Source organism: Dreissena polymorpha, chromosome 12, assembly GCF_020536995.1.
Source record: "Dreissena polymorpha isolate Duluth1 chromosome 12, UMN_Dpol_1.0, whole genome shotgun sequence".
Classification (NCBI taxonomy): Eukaryota; Metazoa; Mollusca; class Bivalvia; order Myida; family Dreissenidae; genus Dreissena; species Dreissena polymorpha.
In genome coordinates this window covers 12,875,125-12,900,062 of record NC_068366.1, presented here as the reverse complement: position 1 = coordinate 12,900,062, position 24,938 = coordinate 12,875,125, and the positions used below count along the sequence as shown (strand labels likewise).

At 33.8% G+C, this 24,938-nt stretch overlaps 1 protein-coding gene across 1 annotated transcript in view; it reads left to right on the top strand.

Moving 5' to 3' along the window:
* Positions 1-19,887, top strand: part of LOC127852371 (sushi domain-containing protein 2-like) — a 34,009-nt gene extending 14,122 nt beyond the window's left edge. Inside the window, 9 exon segments of the mRNA XM_052386331.1 lie at positions 63-185; positions 496-629; positions 2,379-2,496; positions 3,846-3,975; positions 4,599-4,681; positions 5,925-6,110; positions 12,749-12,868; positions 13,762-13,977; positions 14,486-19,887. Coding sequence (XP_052242291.1) covers positions 63-185; positions 496-629; positions 2,379-2,496; positions 3,846-3,975; positions 4,599-4,681; positions 5,925-6,110; positions 12,749-12,868; positions 13,762-13,977; positions 14,486-14,508 — 1,133 coding nt within the window. The 3' untranslated portion in view covers positions 14,509-19,887.
* The last annotated feature ends 5,051 nt before the right edge of the window (positions 19,888-24,938 follow it).

Sequence of the window (24,938 nt, the reverse complement as noted above, 5' to 3'; positions counted from 1 at the left end):
TCATACTATTTTGGACATTGTTACTCTCGTGGGGATTGCTGTTCAGGACAAATGGACGTAAGACCGTGTGGAGATTCAGCTACGAGGTCCTGACTATGACCGCAGCACTCAGCATCTCAACGTGCGAGTCAACGGACAGAACATAGCGTTCAACGAGAAATCACTGTTCTGGCAAGATTATAAGGGTAAGAATACCTCATTGTTTTGTTAGTGGACTATAAATCTCACTATATGTTTATGAATAATGGTAGTGCTACTTTAAATTTCTTTAAAATTCTTTTATGATATAATTACTTATGAAAAGCATGCCTTAATTTCTGAAAGGAGATATGTGCTTTTTCAAATAATGGGTTTCTAGAAATGGATGGTGTCTTAAACAAAATAGTCAATATTCATCCAACAGATGTATATTTAACTTATACCAAAATATCAAAATAAAGAAATCAAACAATCCAATATTGAAAATGACTGACATTCCAATATGTGTATGTGCAGGCGTGGCCATAGTGAACACGGACGACCGCAATGAGCAGTCCAACTTCACTGTGCTGCTCTCCAATGGTATTGGCTTCCAGATTGCAGAGCCTGCCAACACTCTCCAGATAGACCTCATGGTGCCCAGAGCATTTGTATGTACATGTATGCAGGTCTAGTTTGATTAATACAGGCTGATTTATCAAATTGTCTGACAAAAGGTGACAATAATAGACGTTCATTGAAATAAACAATGAACACAACAACAACAACAGACATTCAATCACAACATAATGGCTTCAAAATCATAATTGGTTGCAGACTAGATCCAAAAACAATTAAGATGAAAACCATGTTGTAAATATATTGTATTCACATTTTGTCTCTATTTTACTGTTGAATTTCTGCGATTTATATTGGTGGGGTTCACATTTTGCAAAATATAAATTGCGGACGGTGAGGTCTTATGTTCGCAGAATTCCCTTTTTATTGAAACAAAAAGTATGAATATGTTCATCGATGTTATACTCAATCTGGCAAAACCCAAGTGGACAGCTCCTTATCAATGCTAGCTTTGGATCTGAATAGACACGATCCAATACCGCATTTCCGAATGATAGCAGTTCCATCATTAGACCTACACAACTGATAATTTGTATAATTTTGTGTCATTCTGACACCTTTTTGTTTATTGAAAAGCGTCTTAAATTTACACTTCATATCGAGAGGATATAATCTTTACTAATGATGTCAACCTGAATATCATACAATTATTTGTTCATATTTTAAAACACAAATGAAATACGGGCCATGCTCTTTGAAAAGGGGGTTTACCGTTTAATGCATTGGCGAAAAGTGTCGTCCCAGATTAGCCTGTGCAGTCCCCAACTGCTGACCAAGGAAAACACTTTCTGCAAAACTGGATTTTTGCTAACAAGAGACTTTCTTTAAACAGAAAATATTATAAAAGCGGAAAGTATCGTCCCTGACGACACTTTACGCACATGCATTAAACCCCCTTTTCACAGAGCATGGCTCATATATTTTAAATACAGATATAACACATAAATATTCCTAAAAATGTACCTACAAAGTGGCAAAATGTTAAAATCTTTAAATAGTAGCTGTGGTTATAAGTTTGCATCACGGTAGGACGCGATCCACTGTAGCCACCTTCCAGGAGGTGTCATTTTAACAAGTATGGGATGTTATGTGAGTCTCATTGTTTGTGGACCACTTTCTACGTTTGACTGTAAATGGAAACATTTCTATTTAAGATTTATAGAGTTTTATTTACTTTGCAAGTTTTTGTGTGCATTAAAACAATTGTTTTGTATCATTTGTTACCCAAACAAGATATAGGGATTTAGGATACCAAAGACATCTTTCCATCCATATGTCTTAGTGTATGTCTTCTATACAAAACAACAAAATAGTATAATACACTTTCTAATTAGAGCCAGCATTTAAAAGAAACTTGAATGCCGTGCTATTTATGATACCATGTTATGCATGCGCAATTTTGATTTTCCAAAATTATAAAAATCAAGAACTTTGTTTCCCCACATTTCGGTAACATTATTATAACAAAGTTCTTGATATTGTGATAAGTCATTATAGAGATATTTATAACTACTGTGACAACTCTACTTAGTCTTGAGACGTCATTACCTATGTCATGAGTAAATATATTTTAGATACTGTATAATCTTTTATAAATGATCCTAAGTTTGAATTTGGGCAAACCAAATTATTCAATTTATCGAGAGATTGCATGTGCAAAAGGGTAAATGGAGTAAATATGTTATTGCCCTCTGCAGTAAACTTTTAATAGCTAAATGTTTGTAAAATAGCTTTAACAATAAATTGTTTTGCAAGCGATTGATATTCCTCTTGCCTTACAGAATAATGTCTTGGGTCTGTTCGGAACTCTTTCTGGACGCATGCTCTTGCCAAATGGAACAGCAATTAACATGATGTATCTCCGTGCATCTGATGAATACAACAAATTCCAGCTTGCATGTAAGTACCTTACTTGAGTTTTCAAGCTACTGACCATTTGTATGCACCTTTTTGAAGAAGAGGGTGTATATTGTTTTGCTGGATGACAGTCGATCGGTCTTTCGATAGACCAGTTTGTTTCCGATCAATTACTTGCAAACGGATTGAGTAATTGGCTTGATACTTCTCATGTGTATTGGCCTTTGCTAGTAGATGACCCCTATTCAAATTGGGGTCACTCTGTCAAATGTCAAGGTAATTATTACACAAAGAATGAAAATTGTTTCCAATCAATTACTTATGAACAGATTGACCGATTGGCTTGATATTTCCCATGTTCATTGGTGTTTAACAGTATATGGGCCTTATTGAAATTTGGGTCACTATATCAAAGGTCAAGGTCACTGACACACTAAGTGTGAAATCTTTCCCGACCAACAACTTGTTAACTGATTCACCGATTGGCTAGATATTCCCCATGTTTATTTGCCCCGGACAGTAGATGATCACTATTGAAAATGTGGTCACTAGGTCAAAGGTCAAGGTCACTGTCACAATAAGACTTTCTCATCTAACAATCAATAATCGATTTCATTCGATAATCGTGACATCACTAGTTATAATACTTTAATATTCTCAACCCAATTACTATAACGATGATTTAACAGAAGTGAATAATTCTTTGTCAGCTAAGAACTCATTTTAGTGGCTAAGTCACACTAATATGGTAAGATTAAGTCGTATGATCAGTTTTGTTGCAAATAATTCCTGTGTCAAGGTCCTATTTTGAGGGCATCTGTCTCCGACCGCCGAGCTCTTGTTTTTGTTGAAATCATTAAATCCAGACATGTATTATACTGGTATTCTTTTCTGGGGTTAAAAGTGAAATTAGTGATTTAAAATTGGTAATTCACTGTTTCAAACATTTAGATTTAGCCCTTTTATTTCAACAAAAGGTGTAAATGCATAATAATCGTTTGTTTTGATTTTGTATCCTCACATGATCATAGAAAAAAATACATTTTTGCAAGTGCTCCATTTTCTCTAATCACTCATGAATCAAAATTGATAATTAACAAAAAACAACAAATCTCCTTTTTATACTTAAACTATATAACTCTGTATAAATCAGTGCAAGATATAACATACTTATAAATGACATCATTTATTTAACTATCAAAATATTACCTAACATGCATTTATTGTTTGTTCTAATTTTATTACCACATGTATTTTTTTATTTTATGCTGACATATGTAAGTAATGACGTGTACGATTGGTATTCAATAACAGCCAGAGCATATTTTACTTATGATTGTTTAACAAACCCACACCCTTCATTTACAAGCATGTATGTTCTATTCTGTAAGGGGCTGTGCAGGAGAATGGTAGCCTGTTCCGAACCCTCTTGCCTGCCAACCACTCCCTGCTGGGACCAGTCAATGTTGAGCCAGCCCCTCTGAACACAGACAATCCAATCTTCTGCAAACAGAACCAGGAGTGAATCTATGACTATAGTTACTGGAATTAAAATGAGCGGCATCTTGGAAAATCAAGGTCAAATAAATGTGCTTTTAGTGCCATCCCAGATTAGGCTGTAAAGTGTGCAAAGGTTTATCAGGGACATCACTCTTTTAAACTCGATGTTCGCTAAGAAGAGACTTTCATCACATGAAAAATACCATACACGCGGAAAGTCTCATACCTGATTAGCCTGTGCCGACTGCAAAGGCTAACTTAGAAAAACACTACACACATGCATTAAGCCCTGTTTTTCCAGAGCAAGGCATAAATGATCTCAAGGTAATATTGTTTGGCTAAAGTTCTGTTTTGTTTAAATATTAATAATATCCACAGGCATACATTCTGTACGTCCCATTTTCTCCCAGAATGTCCCAAACATGTATCTGTTATTTTTTCTTTGCATACATCGTTATTTTTTACTTCTAAGCAGATGACAAATTGTTAAACAAGCGTAATGATCAAAATCATGCGTCAAACCATAGAACTGTTGCTGAGGACCACTAAAGAAACAAATAATGATGAGTAATCTTTGACTTCATTTGTCAACAATTAAGTTCAGTTTTTCTATTTGAACACATTTTTTACCTTGACCTTGGCAGGCACACCGGATCCGAGGCTATAGCCAGGAGCAGCATTCAAGCAGCAGAACGATATGCTTCCCTTCACAACAACTTGCAAACTGGTAAGCCAAGTGTTGTTGTTTTTTTCTTTTTGCAATATTAACAAAGGGTTACCATGTGTGGATAGTGTGGATATATTTACAAAAGCACGATACTGTGTATGTTATCATTCTAAAGAAAATATCTTCAATAATTTTATGTGTGTGTATGATAATGCATTATAAGTAAGGTTTTGCCTTTAAAAAGCTTTTTTTGTGGTCCAGGTGCTTAATTCAACTTTGTTGAGTTTTTGGTACATATGTTTTGAGACATTTAGCTAAGACTATGTTACAATCTAGTCATAACAGTCTTTATAATGATATTTTTTGCAATTAATTGACGTTGTTCATGCTGATAATTTTTTTTAATGTAATGCACAATCTAACAAACAATTGGAACTACGATTTTGCTGTTACCTTATGAGTATGGAAGAAGAAAGTAGTTTTGTTAGGTAAAATGTATGTCAATAGACTAGGAAAAAGACATTTATTATTTTCATATTGATTATTCACCAATTAATCCAAGCTATACTACTCACCAAACTGGCAGCATATTTGACTGCGGAAGCTTACAATCTCCATTATCACTGTTCCTTCTACAGGTATTTATTTGCAACTTCACACATGTGTTTGGGTGATTGTAAGGGTCCCAGACCAAGTTCCATAACTCTGACCTGCAATATAGCAGAATTATGCCTCTTTTTGTACGTACACAATTCTTGTTAACATTAGTGTGCTACTACTCCATATCTCTATATAGTGCATAAATTGAATTGACAAGTTCTGGTTGTTCATGAACAATCACTCATCAAGATTTTAACTGTGACAAGCGTTTAAGAAGAAATATGCACCCCTGTTATACTTAGGAACGTCAAGTTAAGGTATGCATGAAATATGAAATGAAGGTAAGATGTGCGTGCAACAACTAAATATCTCTGTAATTATGACTGATATTCACAAATGTTTTGAAGATCATTATGCGAGTTGACAGACCAAAGCTCATAACGAAACAAAAATAAAAATCTAATTCTTGGACATTGTCAAATTTGTTGATAAAATTTTAGAGATCTTCATCTTTTAGTTAATATATACCTTATGACAACCACATATTGTCAACTTCAAATATGCCCCTGTGGTAATTATATTAGAAGGCATATACAAGGTATATGTAATACTATCAACTAGAAGTGTGGTCGAGCAAACGTCTTGGGACAGCTCTTGTTCAATTTTGTTAAGTTCTTGACATCTATTGCAATACAACCTGTAGTGAGGTCATGTGGCATACTTGACGTGCCCCGGTCCAGGAAGACAAACTATGATTACACGTTGGGAACCACGACCACGATAACCAGCTGCAGAGTGGGTCAGCTGCAGGGAACCGCTACCTACACATGCGTAGAAACCTCCAATGAGACCCAGGCATGGTCCCCAGCTGTAGATGCAGTCTGTCACGGTAGGTTGTTGGCAGCTTTACCATCTTTAAATTGTCCATTAAATGATAATATTACTCTGAGTCAGGATTCTTTCACCCTTATCACTTAGATACGCATTTTGACGCATCTAGTAGAACCTTACAAAGTTACATTAAATTAGAAACCTTTCTTACTAGATTCAAGTCTTAAAGGCTTCATTTCCAACCCATAGGTACATGATGAGCAGCAAACAGCATAAAACCTGACCCGACTGCGAGTTTTTCGCAGGCTGTTCTGGTTTTATGCTGTTTGCACCAATTTCGGGCTACTTCACAATTCCAAAAAGTAGTGTGTTTGTTCACTATTCTGAGCTTAAAATTCATAAATGGAATAAATAAATTCCCACTTATTTTGATTGTTAACATGTGTCTGCACTGTTAGCGTAAACTGATTTGTGATGGGTCATGTGACGTGATTGCAGATTAAACTCTTGATTCTTATTTTCCTATCTCTGATGTTTCATCCAGTATCTTGCTGCATCATATTTACTGTGCATGATATGTACTGTATCAGGAAGTGTTGACATTCGTTGTGCTAATGCAGAACTCAGTGCTAAAAATGTGAAACGATTTTTTTTGCCAATATCAAATGAAATTAGAGTACTTCTATAACAGTTTTACATTTCAATGCAACTGACATGTCCTATCAGTTCATGATGGGTCCCTTAACAATGTTAGCATATTTAATGATGCAACTTGTATTATTATTTTATTGTGATAATTCGGAAGTATACTACATGGGCGCATGTGCGGTTATGTGTTAAAATTGTCATTCTTGTTCTCCTTAATTCTAATATTTACATGTATGTAGTGAAACATTCAATTTATATATGTTAAAAAAAAAACAAATCGTTAATATTTTTATTTTGGGTTTGATTTGTTGAAGTACATGTTGAACACGCGGAACGAAATAATTAAACGCACAATTCTTTGAAAGGTGTAAAACTACCAGAATATTTAAAAATTGGTTATAAAAAAGTAATGCATTAACATGTTCCCAATAATAGGGCTTTTTATAACGCATACTGGTAATTATTCCAGAAGGAGCTTATAAAACACTGGGGGTCGTTTTATCAAATATCGTACGACAATCTTAATTTACGACTAAAATTTGAAAAGTAAACTATACAAGATGTCGATGAATATCCACGCAAAACATGTTCCGACGGTAAGACACTGATGAAATGAATACATTTACTTGAAATTCGTAATGATATACTTTGGTATTTTGCAATGATGTTTCCTTAAAATATGTATTGTGTTTAAAATTTATAGTATGATGTTTGTTGAAACGGTCACCTGGACCTGATAAACAAATTAACAAATATTTGCTATGTGTGTATAAAGCTTGATAATCAGTTATAAAAGTATCCAATCATACATTTGGGAATAATGCTTCTAAATATCCCGATTGGTATCCTATATAGACATTTTTCAGAAAGCTTGATATCATAATTACAGGGGATTTTGAACATTTTATATCCAATTTAAAGCTAAAATTGGCAAATTACCCTTTTGAATAATTTGTTTAAACAACCTAAACAACATGATGTAAACTATTGTTATTTTAGTTCGGAGGTGAAGATTTTAAATTAAACCACTGGATACTTCTATAAACAAGTGTGTTTTGATAAAAAGTATTTCATTCTTTTAAACACAAATAATATGAAAATGTCCCAAACAACCAACATGTTTAAAGGTTTAAACAGTATGTCAGATGACATACAGAGGGCCAGATAAGATGCGTATTTGCGTAAAATACGCATGAAAACAAAGAAAATACGCATGACTTAAAATTGTGCTGAGTTAAAAAATCCTGGCTAAATTCGGATTACGCATCGTGTGCAACTTCAATGCGTATTAGCCGTTTATATAAGTGACATTACCATCTATGTTTAGAATGTGGTTCCCGACCTAATTTACTCCTCAGTCAGATCATTTAATTTTGGCCCATGATAAAAGCCGATGTTTACACAACGGACTCCTCGCTGCATTGTTGAGAATCGATATACGCTTACAGTGAAAACATTTGACATCACATTCGATAAAACCCCAATCGTCCAACATCAAGCATATAACTTTTGCTATCAGTTCATCTCTTGTGTGGCAATATGGAAAACCCTTTTTCTTCAAGCACTTTTTTAAATGGCAGCCGACATACACATATATTAAACAAGTCTTGTTGGCCAAGCTTAGATTTTGATCGTGGCTGTATATTGTGTGCTAAACAGTGGCTTGCTAAATCAAGACGGAAAAAAGAGAGTACTGGCTGCTTATTGTAATATTATCACAACGAACATGCTCGATTTAATTTGATGACGATGATTTGATGTCTATATAAATATACGACACTTAAAAGCCAAGGGCAAATAAAACAGAAAAACTGTTAAATAAAACAAAAGGGATTGCTTTATTGTGTACATGACTGCTTGTTATAGAGAGTTAACACTACATGTACAATATATTATTAATTCTGATCCTTTGAATATAAATGCTTCTTAAAATTATCGGATTTCTATTTTTACTCCTCAATTTAAAATTTCATGAGTGAAATACGCCTGGGCTGAAAAAAATATTTGGAGCTCTGATGACATACCTGATTAATCCCATTTTATTGCCGAAAAAGGATGAAAATGAACACAACAAAATGTTTCCAAATTTAATGCTAAAATTTCTGAACTAGAAGAGATTGTTTCAATTTTAGATTTACCCCTTTACATTTAACACTCATGCCAGCAGCACTAGTTGCAACTAACAGTCTAATCAAGCCATCATCATGCCCCATGTCTTTTTTCATATCCTCCTTGACATGTGCTGCAGTCTAGGAATGGTACATATGCACATAGTTTATGTCTTTATCCAGTTCCATTCTTAACAGTGTATACACATCAATGCAATGTTTTAAGGATGTACAAAATATAAGGTATCTATCACTTTATTCTTTCTTGCTTTTGATTGTAGTTACCAAATATTTTACTATCAAATATAGAATTGACATTCAAAATGACATTATTAAAATGGCAATGAAATTATTGTATTATACATCTGTCTGCACTTTAAGGTACTTCCATTAAACTTATTGTTGTGGATAAGGCTCATGCAATAATACACAGGTAATAAGTCATATCAACCTACCATATAATTGTGTTACATTGTGAAAAAACAGCTTTAGTTTGATAATTGTAATAAATCGAACAGCTATGTAATAATTGTTTAGCGCTATGAGCTGTGTAGTATTTGTGTAGCACTTTTAGCTGGCTAGTATTTGTATAAGTGGCTGCTGCTACAATATATAAACCGATAATATGTTATTAAAACCATAAAGATGGGTTATGAGATACTCGGAAAAAACTCCATCACGTGCCAGGAAAATGGGAAATGTGATGCACTTGAGGTGTACTTCACAATCAATGGGAAGAAAAGTAAATGCACATTTTTATAATGAAAAAGATCGACATAAAACTGGTGTAAAAGTAAAATTTAATGAAAGTGCATTTTCATGAAATGTTCCTTCACAAATAGTTATTGTTATTTTAAGATGATTTTAAACGTGTTGGTTACGTTCATTTCTTTTTTGGTTAATTCGTGCTTAAGTTTACTAATTGTCATAATTTTGTCCTAGTCATGCACCTGTATTGTAAGATGTCAATGTTTTCAATTCTGCCGAATGGGACCGACCAAAAGACAACCAACACATCCACTGTCATAAATACGTGTAAAGCAGGTAAGCTTTTACAGGAAAAGAACATCACGTGTCACGCAATTAAAACTGGGGTAATCCCGGGGCCAATTGCACCACGAAGAGTGTGATAACCCTATATACACTTTTAAGAATAAGTAAACCCCGCTGTAGTCCAACTCGTACTTAAATGACAAATATTGTAAATGTAACGGCTGGCTCATCGAAGCTGTGAAACGTAATTTGATTACGGTCAAGGTCGATGTCATTGTTTTCAGCGAAAGTCAGAAATTGCCTTTTCTTTGGTATATATCATCCCTTATTAATCTAAACGCAAATGTAATTATTAAGAAACACTAAACAAAACATCTTAAAATGTCATTTAAAGTTTACAAACATATTCCATTCTTATTTAAAATAGGATAATTCTTACACGTTGAACAAACGCGTTGCAAATAGTTCAACTAAGAATTATACACAATATTACACGAAAGGCAGCTAAATCATCAGGCAGGAAACCTATTACCCCGATATACCAACGGTTGTTTCAAGTGACGTAGCTTTGATTGTCCGCGCACTGTTTATAAACGTCATTTGATTTGCATTGATGCGGTGACGTCACGTTTTCGCGGAAAGGTGGAGGACGTTCCGTTAATATAATTCTCATTTATAACCTTTACATCGCGGATAACTTATTAAGAAATCGCGTAAGAATCGAAATAATCGACGTGTAATTAATTCGCATCGGAACTCCAAACCGTTGGTTATCACCGCAAAAACCAACGCTTACACGTCGATTATTTCTTAAATCACCCGCATTGGAACTGGGATGTTGAGCGAACTGCTTGTTTATTGCACAACAAAAGAATGCAATTTATGAGTCAAGATCGTGCCTCTTTATATATATTCGTGTACGTACAATGTTGCAAAACACAATATGCATATTGAATATTCGAACATATAGTTTGCCAATCGGTTCGATGCAAAAAATGCTACTAGTGTAACATATTGTCATAGTCCGCCAGTCCTGCAAATATGATTTTCCATTGCCTTAAAATAACCTACAATTCCACATCGAGTCCGTAGCTTCCGTTTGTGTATTATTGTATGTTATGCACAGCGAGAACTTAACCACATGCCTCTCGTTTGGTAATTGGAGTTGAATTGAGGCGATCTGCAACATCAGTGATGGAACAATTCAATTTATTTAAAATGCTAGACTTATAATATATTGCTAGCCAGTGTTGGCCTTCGTGCATTTTTGAGACCCACGCACAAAATAATAAATAACATATGACTTTCAAAGCCGCACATTTAAATTTACTTTCTTAAGAAGTGCCGATGTTAGAGTGAAGATGGGAGGTCCCAAAATATATTTCCTGTATATAAGTTTAAATTCAATAATATATATATATTATATATTATGATTCGTCATGCAAGTTGCTGAAGTCTGGTTCTCTTTAGCAATATCGGTCGGCATATTTATAACTGATACTGTTCATAAGAATGAATGCTTGAATGAACAGTCTTTATCCGGTTACACAAGGTTCTTAGGCTTCACCTTAGGTGTCAAATGTCGTTTTCCTTAACACCTGTATTTCCATTCGGTGCGTCCGATAGATTTGTATACCGTACACTTGAACATCTGTGTTAGGTAAAATGAATTATATGTCTGCTTTAACAAAAAAATATTTACATAGTATAAATTGATACACAACATAATTATGAGTATGATCTGTCAGTATAAGTATGTGTTTTAATTTAAGTATCGTTATCGTTAAATATATCAGAAAGCTGTTGCCGCAAAAAATGTGTCAGAACCTAGCCGAATATGGGCAAAATTTTTAAAACTTTTCTACGCACATGCAGACTTCCCTAAAGCAGCACTTTTCTTACTTGAAAATGTTGTTTTATACCAAATACCAAAAGCTTCACTCATAACTCATAACTTCAATATAAGGAAGTGAAATTCTAGCTGCTGGAACAGTATTGAATTTTCATTAAAAACAATTAGATGGTCCTTTATTTAAGGCAAGTGACCGATTGCCCAAACAGTACAAAACAGCACAATACAGCAAAATACAAACCAACATAAACACAAAATATGAATAAAGCTGGGGTCACCGCCTTGGAACGGTCAATGCAAAGCATTGGGGGTTTAAACCTGGTTATAGAGCGCTCAACCTCACACTTGGCCCAGCAATATTCATAATACATTTAAGTGTAAATAAAATTTAACGTCATAGCATTGTAACTCAAATTAAACAATAATAAAAGGGAATTAAAACGCATTCAATTTGATTACTATTTAATTACTCAATTGCATTGAAGATACAAGAGTAACAGAATTACAACTTTTTGACGAACGATCAAATAAAACTATTAACAATTGTCAACTACATTCCTTCTTTATAGAAAAGATTTGAGAATATAGAATCATAGAGTTAATATCTCAGATAATCATCGCGCAAATACAGGAAGAAGCAGACATAATGGGTGTAAAAATTCCATATAACATAGCTTGGTTGTTTATGTGACTGCTAAACAAATTAAAAATAATAAAATCAAACAAGTTTGAAACGTTAGACAAGTGTTTTGTTATTGTTAACCAATGCTATATCTTAAACTGTAAATACAAAATAAATTGATTTATGTTTAAAGCTGATCATGTGTATGATTAAAAGGAAACTTGAAGAAGTGTTTCCTTCTTTTGTGCGTTATTCCTTGAGAATTGCATTTCAAAATTATGTGTGAAGTTACACTTATTGCAACTATGCAGATGTATTATTTTAAGATATAAAATTAAAAAGCAACTATTACGTAAAAATAGTTCATCTATCTTAAATTTACACCGCCAGCATTTCAGTCACCTGTTGGGATTCTTAGTCACTACATATAAGACGGATACGTTCACTTATGTTAATAATAGTCACGTTATGAGTTGTAGCTACTACGTCAGCCGCCACACCAATATTTACGTCAACTGCATACAACTGGATGCCTACCACAAAGCAAACGGCAACAACGATGTCGACTTCAACAAGTACCATCAACAGCACAGGTAATACCGACAGAGAAAACAGCCTGCTTTATTTTATGTAATAAAATATCATATATAATGTTTAACACAATTATTTATTAAATCAAATAACAATAAACTAAACACATTGCTTTCGACAAAGTTGTCGACATGTTATGCCAATTTCATACGGAACTTTGGATTGCTCATTCGAATGTGTTTTAACATATGTATTATTGAATAAGAAGTTTATCTTGTGTTGTATGCTCATTTCTCTTTTTATACTTGCTTAAGTGCATAAAAAAGCGAATTATGTTTAAAAGTTAATGAATTTTAGCTTGATATTTTTTACGAAATATTCAAGGCGTCAGATCAGATCTGGGCTAATCTTGTTATTGTATTGATCTAATCTCGATAATAATCTAAATTTTTAAAACTGTCTAAAACTGCAATTTTTTTTATCGGTCCGCCCAAATTAATTAAAACAAAATACATCAAATATATACATATACATATTATGATGGAGTGTATCGTGCCACTGTGTTACTTTAATCATTCGCCATGCATTTGAAAGTACATTTCATTATTATCACATATTCACAAATGTCAAACAAACAGTAAAATAGCTGCAATAATACTGCCCATGTTTTTTTCATTGTTTTCATAGGAGCCAAAACGTGTGTATAAAAATGGTATATGTGTATGTTAAACACGTTTCAAACGAGGTAAAGCTAAACGTATGCTTAAATAAGAATAGCATATGTTTATTCCATTATCTTGAACAGTTCTTTTATGAGACCTAAAGTTGTATTGCCTTTATCAGGCGCATTATAATATAAACATTCCGTATATTTAGCTGCGAAGATTCATCTACTTCAAATGCTATAGTATATTAATTATAGTACTTTGCACATATTTATATCAAATAAATACAGTTTTAGGTTGCGTCGATCTCTACTATCCCGAACACTGGGAAACAATCGGACCCAACATTCAACATATGAAGATCCAACCAATTCTTAATCATGCTTTGGTGTATTGTCAACCTGGTTATAACGCATTCCTGGCTAGCCAACACACATACTCAGACCACTTTCAAATCACGTGCAGAGATGGTGCCTGGAAATCCCACTCGATTTGCCAGAAGATAGGTAATTATATACCATTACATATCTTATTCAGTTTCTAAGAGTGTATATTAGTGTTTTGTAGTGTTTTTTTTAATTTCTTAGTGATGACATAATTGTTTTAGAAGTCTGAGTAGGGACTACATTTTTAAAAATTGAATTGCATTTAATGCAGAATGTCTTGTGAGCTTACATTTACAAATTCATCAAAATCAAAATATGGCTAGCAATGTATTTAAATAAAACCGTTATTGCTTATAATATCTTAGAGTATATATAAAAAATACATTATATATAATTTTAATCTCGTATTTGTATATTTAACACGGCTATGTCTTCTACAATCATTATGAAAACATATACTTTCTCACTTAACTGAAAACATAAAACAATCACATATATTCTTCAGATTCATCTTTTATCCATACGATGCATTTATATATAATTCGTATAGAAAACTTTCTTTCAATAACGTACTATATTTTCTCATCAACCGCTTGAACATATTCTTTCAAAATTATTGTTTTTGTAGATGCAGTACATCTGATCGGATAGCAAATCGTCTTTGACATAGAACTGGAATATTGTGCTGCGGTTAAATAAGTATAGGGCAATAATAACTTTGTAAATTATTTGTGTCGTTGGTCATCCAGCTCTTGTTTTTTTTTGTAATAAGTACACAACTTCTGTTGAAAAACGAACTAATCAATTAATACATTTGTAAGACAATTGTGGAAGAATTCATTGTTGTTCTATTTGTAAAACAGATGGCCGTCAGAGTGTGTAAGGTTACCCAAACATAAAATAATGTTTTAAAGGTATCTTTTCACGGTTTGGTAAATTGACAAAATTGAAAAAAGTTGTTTCAGATTAGCAAATTTTCGGTCTAGTTATGATATTTGTGAGGAAACAATATTACTAAACATTCGCCATGGTCTAATATAGCCATTAATTGCATCTTTTGACGATTCAAAAACCTAAAAATTATAAAGCGTTGCAACGCGAAACGATTGAATAATTTGGAGAGTTCTGTTGCTGTCGTTTAAATTTGTGAAACTACGAATTTTTCTTATATAAAGTATAAAATACGCTTTTTATGCAAGCTTGACAGGATAGCTCAGTTGGCTAATGCGTTTTTACTTCAGGATTCTGGGGGTCACTGGTTCGAGCCGTGCGGCGGTCTTTTTTTTTTCCCTTTTTCAAATTTTATTTTTGATTTTTACTGGAGCTTTTAAAATTTAATGTTTACATTTATCAATAAATATCATTTAATGACAAACTTCAAAACATGCCAAAATCTGTGAAAAGGCCCCTTTAAAGGGATAGAAGACTATACACCAAAACTCAAATTTTTGAGGTAGCTTCATATCAGTCAATAACAGTTATTTGAACTTATTTGAACTTATTTGAACTTATCATCTAACTGACATTCAGATGCAACGAAGAAAATAAAATAATATTCATTATAATACATGCTTTTGCAAATATAATTGTAGGCGTTAATCGCGAAATGAAACATTGCACATAATTCATTAATGCATAACTGTAAGTGTAGATGTTCATATATATCATGGACAATTCAATTTACCATACTGTGGAAATTGTTAGCATAATTGGAGATGTTTAATTAAATTCAATATATTACATTTAAGAGTCGTTTATATGAGTTCCACATGACTGACAATACCAAACACTCAAACATGAATTACTTAAATGTCATCATTACCAAATATTCACGCAAAACGTAGATGTTTTACATATTCCTTCACACTTACACTTACATACGCACATTTCTAAATTGTATTTTAGATCGGTTATCAAAACATTTACGCGTGTTGTTTTAAAGATGCTATAAACAGGCGATCGATGTCCTGAAAGTACAGGTTTTAATCAATGAACAAGTTGTTGACACGTTTGACAAGTTTAGCTCGACCGATGAAATTGTAGTGTCATTGTGAAGTTTTTTCACTGGACTCACATCAATGTTTATGAAACTATATTGAATCTATAAAAAAAACTACTCTTTGCTTTGAATAAATAGAATTAGAGAAAATAAAGTAAATACGCATATTTGACCAACATTGGAACAATTTTGAACCAACCACTGTTCTTTTTCAAATTAGTTAACATACCTAAATCTATGTATATTTTGCATTAGACAAGGATGTATGCTATTATTGATAATATTACTTTTTTTAAACAACGATTATTTGGCTTTTTCTTATTTAATATTTAATAAAACATCAAAGTATAGTTCTCAACAAAGAAAGTTCACATTATTACACTAGTTTGAATAGATTGATGTTGAAATATGTATTAAAATAAATATATTAATTTATGTACTGCTCTAAAACCACAAATTATAAAAGTGTACTGTTTAATATGTAAAGGCGAAGATTTATTATCTGCTAAGTTTGTTCAAAACCTGTTTATGGTGTGAACATGTGTCTCGCCGCGGGTTTCATATTGAAAATATCGATTTGTATTGCAAAATGACGTGAATGATTTTCCACGATGAAAACACGAGGCCCGATGGTGTAAAATACAGTATGACCCGCCTTATGCTATCCGTGTCCGCCTTGAAAGGGAACCAGACAAGCGAGTTGACTTCAAGTTCTGTAAAATTCAACTTCAAGGGAGGGTGACTTTCCACACAACATCCAGCTACATGATATATGAAGACACAGGCTTCGATAGAACGACGCTGTAAATATTCACCCGAAAGCAAACAATATTAACAATTTGCGGCTCGTGTGTTTAAGTTTAAGGTTTAAAGTTTTGCGTGTTATTCAATCGGTATAAACAATAATTTGAATTCAAAGTTTTAAGGCGGGTACCATATATAAAATCGTGTTATGTTTTATTGCATGTTTGTGTCGTCATGTATTGTATAGGCTATTCGCCACTTGCCTCAAATAACTAAAGGATTAATACGAATTTATCTCAAAGACATTTGTCTACAGTTTCGTGATTCCTACATCACGCCGGGTATGCGAATACTTCGTTGACGGATGGCACTTCACTAACAGAGAACAACAAACGCCACGCGCGAGAGGTAAGTTCCACTGTTTTATTTAAAGTTATATCCTAAAGATTAGTTTTTAAGACAAAACACATGGTAGAGTTGATAAATGGTGTATCCTTTTGTATTGGGAATACACAATTTCACGGAAGAATGGTACCGTTTTGCCCAAAAAATAGAAAATTCGATCTGAAAACAGCATAAACTGGATGAACAGTAAACATTTTAACAAAATAAAACTACTTAGAATTATTGCACGAAATTGTTTGCTATTCCAGCATGTAGAGCAATCACTGTGCTTCAAATACTGAAATTTGGATGGTATTCAATGAAATATTAACAAAGATAGTGCATGTTGTAATAGGTGGCATACATAAAGTTGCAGGCACTTTGTTTACCGATAAAGGGCACTTCAGATTACGGAGACTTTCAACAAAGCGGGCACTCTAATAACTGAGTTTTATCTTCTACCTTAAATGCATTTATTTATATTATGGCTATTCATACGAAACATTTTGAAAATATATTTTTCAAAAATCACATTACTATTATTTTATACTATGTTTTTTATACTTGCAATTTTCAAATAAGATAATATGTATTATTAAATAAATGTGTACATAATGAACTTGTTTTTTATTGGTTACTTGAGATTCAGAGAAATGAAAATACAACGGATAATGCGGATCAACACAATCGTGTTTAATTTTACTTATAGCAGGGCTCTGGATAACGGTAGTGAAGGGGTCTTTATGAGGCAAAGACACATTTGTTCTTCATAAAATCCTATGTCGGTTGTGCTTATTTTAATCGAATCATCAAGACGATACTTATGCGTAGCAACAAATTTAAAAAGAGAATGGTAAAACTCCCTTAATTTTGAGCCCTGCTTATAGGGAGCACTTCCCTTTAAGCAACGCTAACGTTTGCTCGAAGTGCGATTCACCTGACCCTAAATCACTGTATTAGTTGAGTTTAAAGAAACACGGGTAAAATTAAATCGTAAAAACAACTGATTCTGGAAAAAAAGGAATGCGTACATAAAATGTGTAAATGTCATATTATGGAGTCAGTACTTAGTATACCCGCACAAACGAAGTTTAGGGTGCTATATAGGATAGAACTTGTCTGTCTGTCGGTCGGTCCGTATTAAGTGTCCGCTCTCTCGGTTTTCATCCGATCTTCACCAAACTTGGTCAGAAGTGGTATCTAGATGATGTCTATGTCAAGTTTGAATATTGGTCATGACGGGTCAAAAACTAGGTCACGGGGTCACTTAGTGCGTTTTAAACATTCAGCATGGTGTCCGCTCTCTAATTCAAGTAGTGTTCATCCAATATTTGCCAAACATGGTCAGAAGTTGTATTAAGATGATGTCTTGGCCAAGTTTGAACATGGGCCATGCCGGGCCAAAAACTAGGTCACGGGGTCACTTGGTGCGTTTTTTAACATTCAGCATGGTGTCCGCTCTCTAATTCAAGTAGTATTCATCAGATATTCACCAAACTTGGTCAGAAGTTGTATCTTGATGATGTATAGGCAAAGTTCAAACATGGGCCATGCGGGGTCAAAACTAAGTCATGTGTCTTCAAATGACGCTTCAAGTAGGCTTTCCTAGCATAACTGGCCTCACAAATTCCACACGAGAACCGTTCGCTTGTACACAATTCTTCTTCTAAACTAATGCCCAACAACGAACCGTCGGCGACATTCATAAGCTCCGATTCACTCATCCTGTAATAAATAATTGTGTCACTTATATGCAACTTCATATGCAGCATGTGTTGTGTTTATATTAAAAACAAAGACGGATATGCATAACTTTTTACACCACTGTCGTGTGATTAAATCGACCCCGCCCGTTCTTTTATTGCTATTTTCGTTTACTGGCATTGAACCAAAAAGTTCCAATAGAATTTCGGACCTGCATCGCTGCTGATGTTAATCTCTGAGAGGCAGTTTAAGTAGAGTGATTATTCATGACATGCTATCTAATATATAAGTAAATAGCCTTAGTACCTTCATTTGGACATAAAGATAAATGCTTTAGATCAACCGTTTAGAACGTAAATTTATGGTCATATAGATTTTACTCATTAGACATAGCCAATTTGTTTAACATTTATCTTTCACATTTATACCAAATCATAATCATATTTCAAAGGGATAAGAACATGCTTCGGTAATTCGTTTTTTATTTGCGTACTAAGTACATACATTTTTATTTATTGCCTGCTTACTTTATCAGTATTCCACAGCGATTCACAAAAAACGAGTGTGTTATATCTGTAAAAAAGTGTCTAGATGTCGGGAAACGAAGTGCCATTGTTTTTTAGATGATCGGTAAACGAAGTGCAGATGAAAAATGTGCATGCGACTCTTAAAACATTTGAATTTTCTCAAATACATTAGTAAACTAAAATGTAACATGTTGTAACATTACTGGATATATTGATCTTTTATTTCGAATAGTAAGCACGTTCTTGATTTATTTCCAAGTATGTTTATTTTGTTAAAATATGTACTGATCATTCAATTCATGCTGATTATCGATGGAATTTTATCGTTTTTTTAATAATTCACCGTTTTTCCGCGAATTTCTTTCTTCGCAATACGAAGTGCTATACCATTAATCACCCAAACGATGTTCTGTGTCTAAAAACCAAATAAACAGAACATAAATACAAAAAAGCTGAAGAACTCACCTCTCGCGCGTGGCTTTTGTTCTTCTCTGTTAATGAAGTGCCATCCGTCAACGAAGTATTCGCATACCCGGCGTGTACATATTTACATTGATAACTGCAGGAATAACGTTGTCATTGTTTGTGTTCTAGTTTGTTTAATGTACTCTTCAAAATCTATTCAATTTGAACTATATGTATTACGTTTTAAAATAAAGGGTTGTGCATGTTCTTTTATTAGGCTTACATTAAAGGGATCTTTTCACGCGTTGGTAAATTGACAAAATTGAAAAAAGTTGTTTCAGATTCGTAAGTTTTCGTTTTAGTTATGATATTTGTGAGGAAACAGTAATACTGAACATTAACCATGCTCTAATATAGCCATTATATGCATCTTTTGAAGATTTTAAAACCTAAAAATTATAAAGCGTTGCAACGCGAAACGATTGAATAATTTGGAGAGTTCTGTTTTTGTCGTTAAATTTTGTGAAACTACGAAGATTGCTTATATAACGTATAAAATACGTCACGAATGTGTACACGGCGGAATAGCTCAGTAGGCTAAAGCGTTTTTACTTCAGGACTCTGGCAGGACTCCAGGGGTCACTGGTTCGAAACCTGCTCCGGGCAATGTTCTTTTCCTTTTTTTAATTTTTTCCTTGATTTTTTACTGGAGCTTTTATGATCCAATGTTTACATTTATCAAAATAAAGCATTTAATGAATAAGTTAAAAAAAATGCCAAAATCTGTGAAAAGGCCCCTTTAAACGTTCACGTTATTGAACTTTACAATATAATGTATGTTAAAAAAGAAAGCACGTTTGACGTCAAATATGAGCTTTTGTTTTTCTGAAAGAATCTGCAACGGTTATTCTTTCTGCATGCGACGATTAAATACCTTTCGGCCTAATCTACAATACTACCTTTAAATGTACAGCCTATACATTTATCTGCAATTGACGTTAACTAAAATTAGAACACCGAGACTCCCAGCATTTAATAAACAAATCTGAATAAGTTTACAATAATATGATAACTCATTTTAACGATGGCTAACTTTCTTACTACTTTAATTTCGTGTATATGTAAAGCTTGCAATGTACCGGATAAACTGCGTTTTTTTTAAGTTAGTACGTATATTGTCGAATCGGTGCACCTTGTATGTAATTCTCATTGGACAAGAAAATTATCGGGAGACCAATTTAGTGATGAACGTATCAGTATGTATTTATCAATATTTTCGTTCAGACATTTAGATATGTTGCGAAAAGTAATAATTATATGTAGCTGGGAACGCGATTTTGACTATTTTGGTCAAACATGACTTTTTCAGTTCAGCACATATTATAAAAGTTCTACATCTTAATAATCAAAATCCGAAATTTGAGCATCCAATTCCTAACAAGGACGAATTAGTCATGTAAGTCATGTTTTTATTTTAAAAAATAAGTCAGAACTTCTAAAATGGATATTAAAACACGATTAATGAATTAAGAACTATATCACACAACACCAACATCGGCATTGGAATAGATTGTATTGTTAATTTTTGGGGGGTAATAATTAGCGTAAATGATCGAATTATATTGCATGCTATCGATCTGATAATCACATAATAGTTCATGTTTATTGTTTTATTATATTTTTATCAGTTATAAGGTTATTAATATAAGCAAAGTTAATCTGCATTATTTTAAGATTAATAAAACTCAGCACGACTTAGGTCTTGATTTCCATTATACCTGTTATTAGAATTTGACGAGTGATATATTATCTTAATGACGGTATCTACACATGTGCAGACATATGGTGACATCAATTAGCCCTTTTAATCCACGCTTGTAGATCAAAAGATAAGTTAGGGAAATTGCATGTATACCATTTCCAATGCGGAAATGTGGTCTTGACAAGTGCGAGTGTAAGCTTCAATGTTTAGAATTACCGAAATCCCCCTTAAACAACATTAATTTATTTCAGAACTTTTAATGGCATATAAGCATTATTAAGTGTGGATTATTTCACGTGTATATGAACAACAATATGGAATGGTACCCACTTTGCGTAACTTAACAAAATCCACTTTTATACGTTTGAGCATGGGGATTTCGGTACCCACTCGGCGTCGAGAGAGTGTAAAATCTAACCAAAATGCCAGGTATACAGCGCTTTTTCGTGTACAAAATATGTTGAGAAAAATATGTCGTTAATATTTTAGTACATAACATGTGTACATACCAGTGAAGACGTGTTAATTTACACGTACAGTAGTGACATGCTAGATTTCGGTAAACGCGCACGCGTTTGAGAGCGTGTTTAGCGTACCGAAATACCCGTTATAGATAGCTAATATTTTTTGTAATAATAATTTCTGCATTTCCATTATACCTTAATGACAAAATCCCCTTTAGCCAGTGTTATAGGGGATTAAAAAGTCCATAAAAATCACCCGCAATATCGCGTAATCTGTAGGCAAAGAAGACACTTTGATATTTTCTAACCTATTATGCCTCACTTACAGATAATCCGGTCGCCGGCCGATGTGTCCGATCTACAGGCATCGGGAAGACTGGACACGTCGGAGCCGTCCGCCGGTCGATGATTGACAAAGTTTAAAACCTCAGTCACAAATAGACACCGATCACCGTCCGATCAGCGGCCGACGTTTTTTTTCTTCCGCTCATCGTGCTGGCGCCGGCCGATGATCGCACGCACATCGGGTCATTTTGCAGCACCGGGCGGCGTCCGGAATAATTTTTTATATCATAGTTTCTTTTACCCGACATCGGGCCCGGGAAGAGATCGAGTTGAGATCATACAAGATCGGACGATCAACGAACGGTTATCGCCCGGCGTGCGCCTGACATCGGATTTATTGTGCGTGCATCATCACGAGCATCGTCCGGCGTCCGTCGGGCATTGTGCGGAGGCCCTCCGGCAATCTAGCGGTCGCCGGCCGATGTATATGCCTCTGGGAAATACCTTTACTTTTGCCGATACACGTTCAATGAATCCGATGTCGGGCGATAGCCGGGCAATACCCGTGCGTTGATCATCCGATCTTGTTTCGATCTCAACTCGATTCCTTCCCGGGCCCGACGTCGGGTAAAATTTTAAGTAAGACTTAAAGTTAATCCGGACGCCGCCCGATGCTACAAATTGGGCCGGTTTCCGTGCGATCATCGGCCGGTCGTCAGCCCGATTAGCGGAAAAATACGTCGGCCGCTGATCGGACGGTGATCGTTGTCTATCTGTGACTTAGGCATTAGCCACGTGATTAAGTGTCCAGGCGAGATGTCAATTGGATTTACATTCATGAATGATGTCATTTATTGCTAAATTGTTGAGTACATTAAATTTAACGGGACGTGTAACACCGTCATTGTGGTTTGATTTTTCATTTAGAAAACGCGCTGAAAACAAACGCATAAACGTGTGATTAGATCCAAAGCAGTATCAGTTAAATCTACGTACACATGCAGTTTGAATAAACGCGTACATGTACTGGATATCGAAATCAGGATATATGAAGAACATCATTTTTTTAAAGATATTTCTTGCTATCGTTACCGTCGTTTCATTAAAAATATGGTCTAATATTAAAATCTATATAATGATTAAATTACTCGAGTACTTTGAATGCACTAATACGAAATGATAAACTTTACTTTATACACTATGTAAGAGTATTTATGGTATGAGATCAAGTAAAATAAAATCATGTTTCAATTTCGACTGACTTCAATAAAATTATAGCGCGCTTGTTAAAAGGCAGACGATAAAACGCCGACCGTATAGATAATGTTGTGTATATATAGAAAGAAAAATATAATTTGTATTTTCACTTTTTTTTAAATGGCACGTTTGCCAGATCTTAACTTTATCTTCTTTAACGACATATTTATTATGTTTTGCGTTTAAAACATATGGGCGTTATTTAGTTACCAAATGTTCATAAATGAATCAATAGTCTGTTAATTTGCAAATCAATGATTATATTTGTGTTGTGTAACAAATAATACACGTTAAACAAACACATTTGTTGCTAATATTAAAGTGAGCTAATATTTCCTTGGCACACTGTGATTTCTTTGCGTTTTATTAAATTGAATTATATCATTAAACATTGATCAGTTGCCCTAAACTTGTAAATCTTTTATTTTATAAACAATGTAAGCATATTGTACCGATCTTGATAGTTTTGAGGAAAAACATTGAAAGCTGTTTACAAGTAACGGCCACCGGAAAAACTTTGCGAAACCGAAATTTCGCAAACTTAAGTACCCTTTTTCTTGAAGGCTTGCTTATTTGTGATAAAGTATAAGATAAAAGTCTAACTTGTGATTAATAATTGGTTATTTTTGCTTGTTAAATGCGTTTTCTTCACTATGAACTTTATTTGCAAAGTTGGGGTTCCCATGGGATTTTTGTAATATCCCATGGGATTTTTCATTATCCCATGGGAATTTTGGTTTCTCCCATGGGATTTTTCTCCAGCTTTTTTTATGGGAGAAAAAATCCAATGGGATTTTCAAAAACATAAATCACGTTCGTTTGTGCTTAGTTATCGATTTTAAGCATTGTTAAAGCATTTGTGCTTATTTTCGTTCAATTTACTTTGATAGAAAAAAAATCCCATTTTTTTATGGGAAAAAAAAATCCCATGGGATTTTTTTCTGATTTTTAGAGATGTATTCATGTAACCTTCAGAAACACTACCTTTTAACAAATGATGAGCATTTCTCGCGATTTCAACGCGTTATATCGTGTTTTAAAATAATAAAAAAATCCCATGGGATTTTTTTCCCATGGGATTTTTTTGTCCCATGGGATTTTTTGTCCCATGGGATTTTTTTTCCAATGGGATTTTTTTTAAGGTATAAGTTTCTAAAAGCTATATAATAATAATAATTATAATAATAATAATAATAATAATAATAATAATAATAATAATAATAATAATAATAATAATAATCGTGCTCAATATGATGAATTTGTACTTTTAAGCGACTAACATTTTTATTCGAGCCGATCGTCGAGTCCGAATGGTGAGTATAAGAGCAATTTACCAGTACAAATAAATCTCACTTGTGAAGAGAACGCTACCGTACTATAAAATAATCTTGATAATAAGTCATATCATTTCTCGACAGAAAATGAAAACAGTATCCATATTGATGTCAGCAATGTCCCCTGCTATGATAAATATTGACAAAATGAAAAACCTTGACAATAATTCCGTGTCGAATACGCATTAGATTATAGCAATCAAATTCATATAAGCA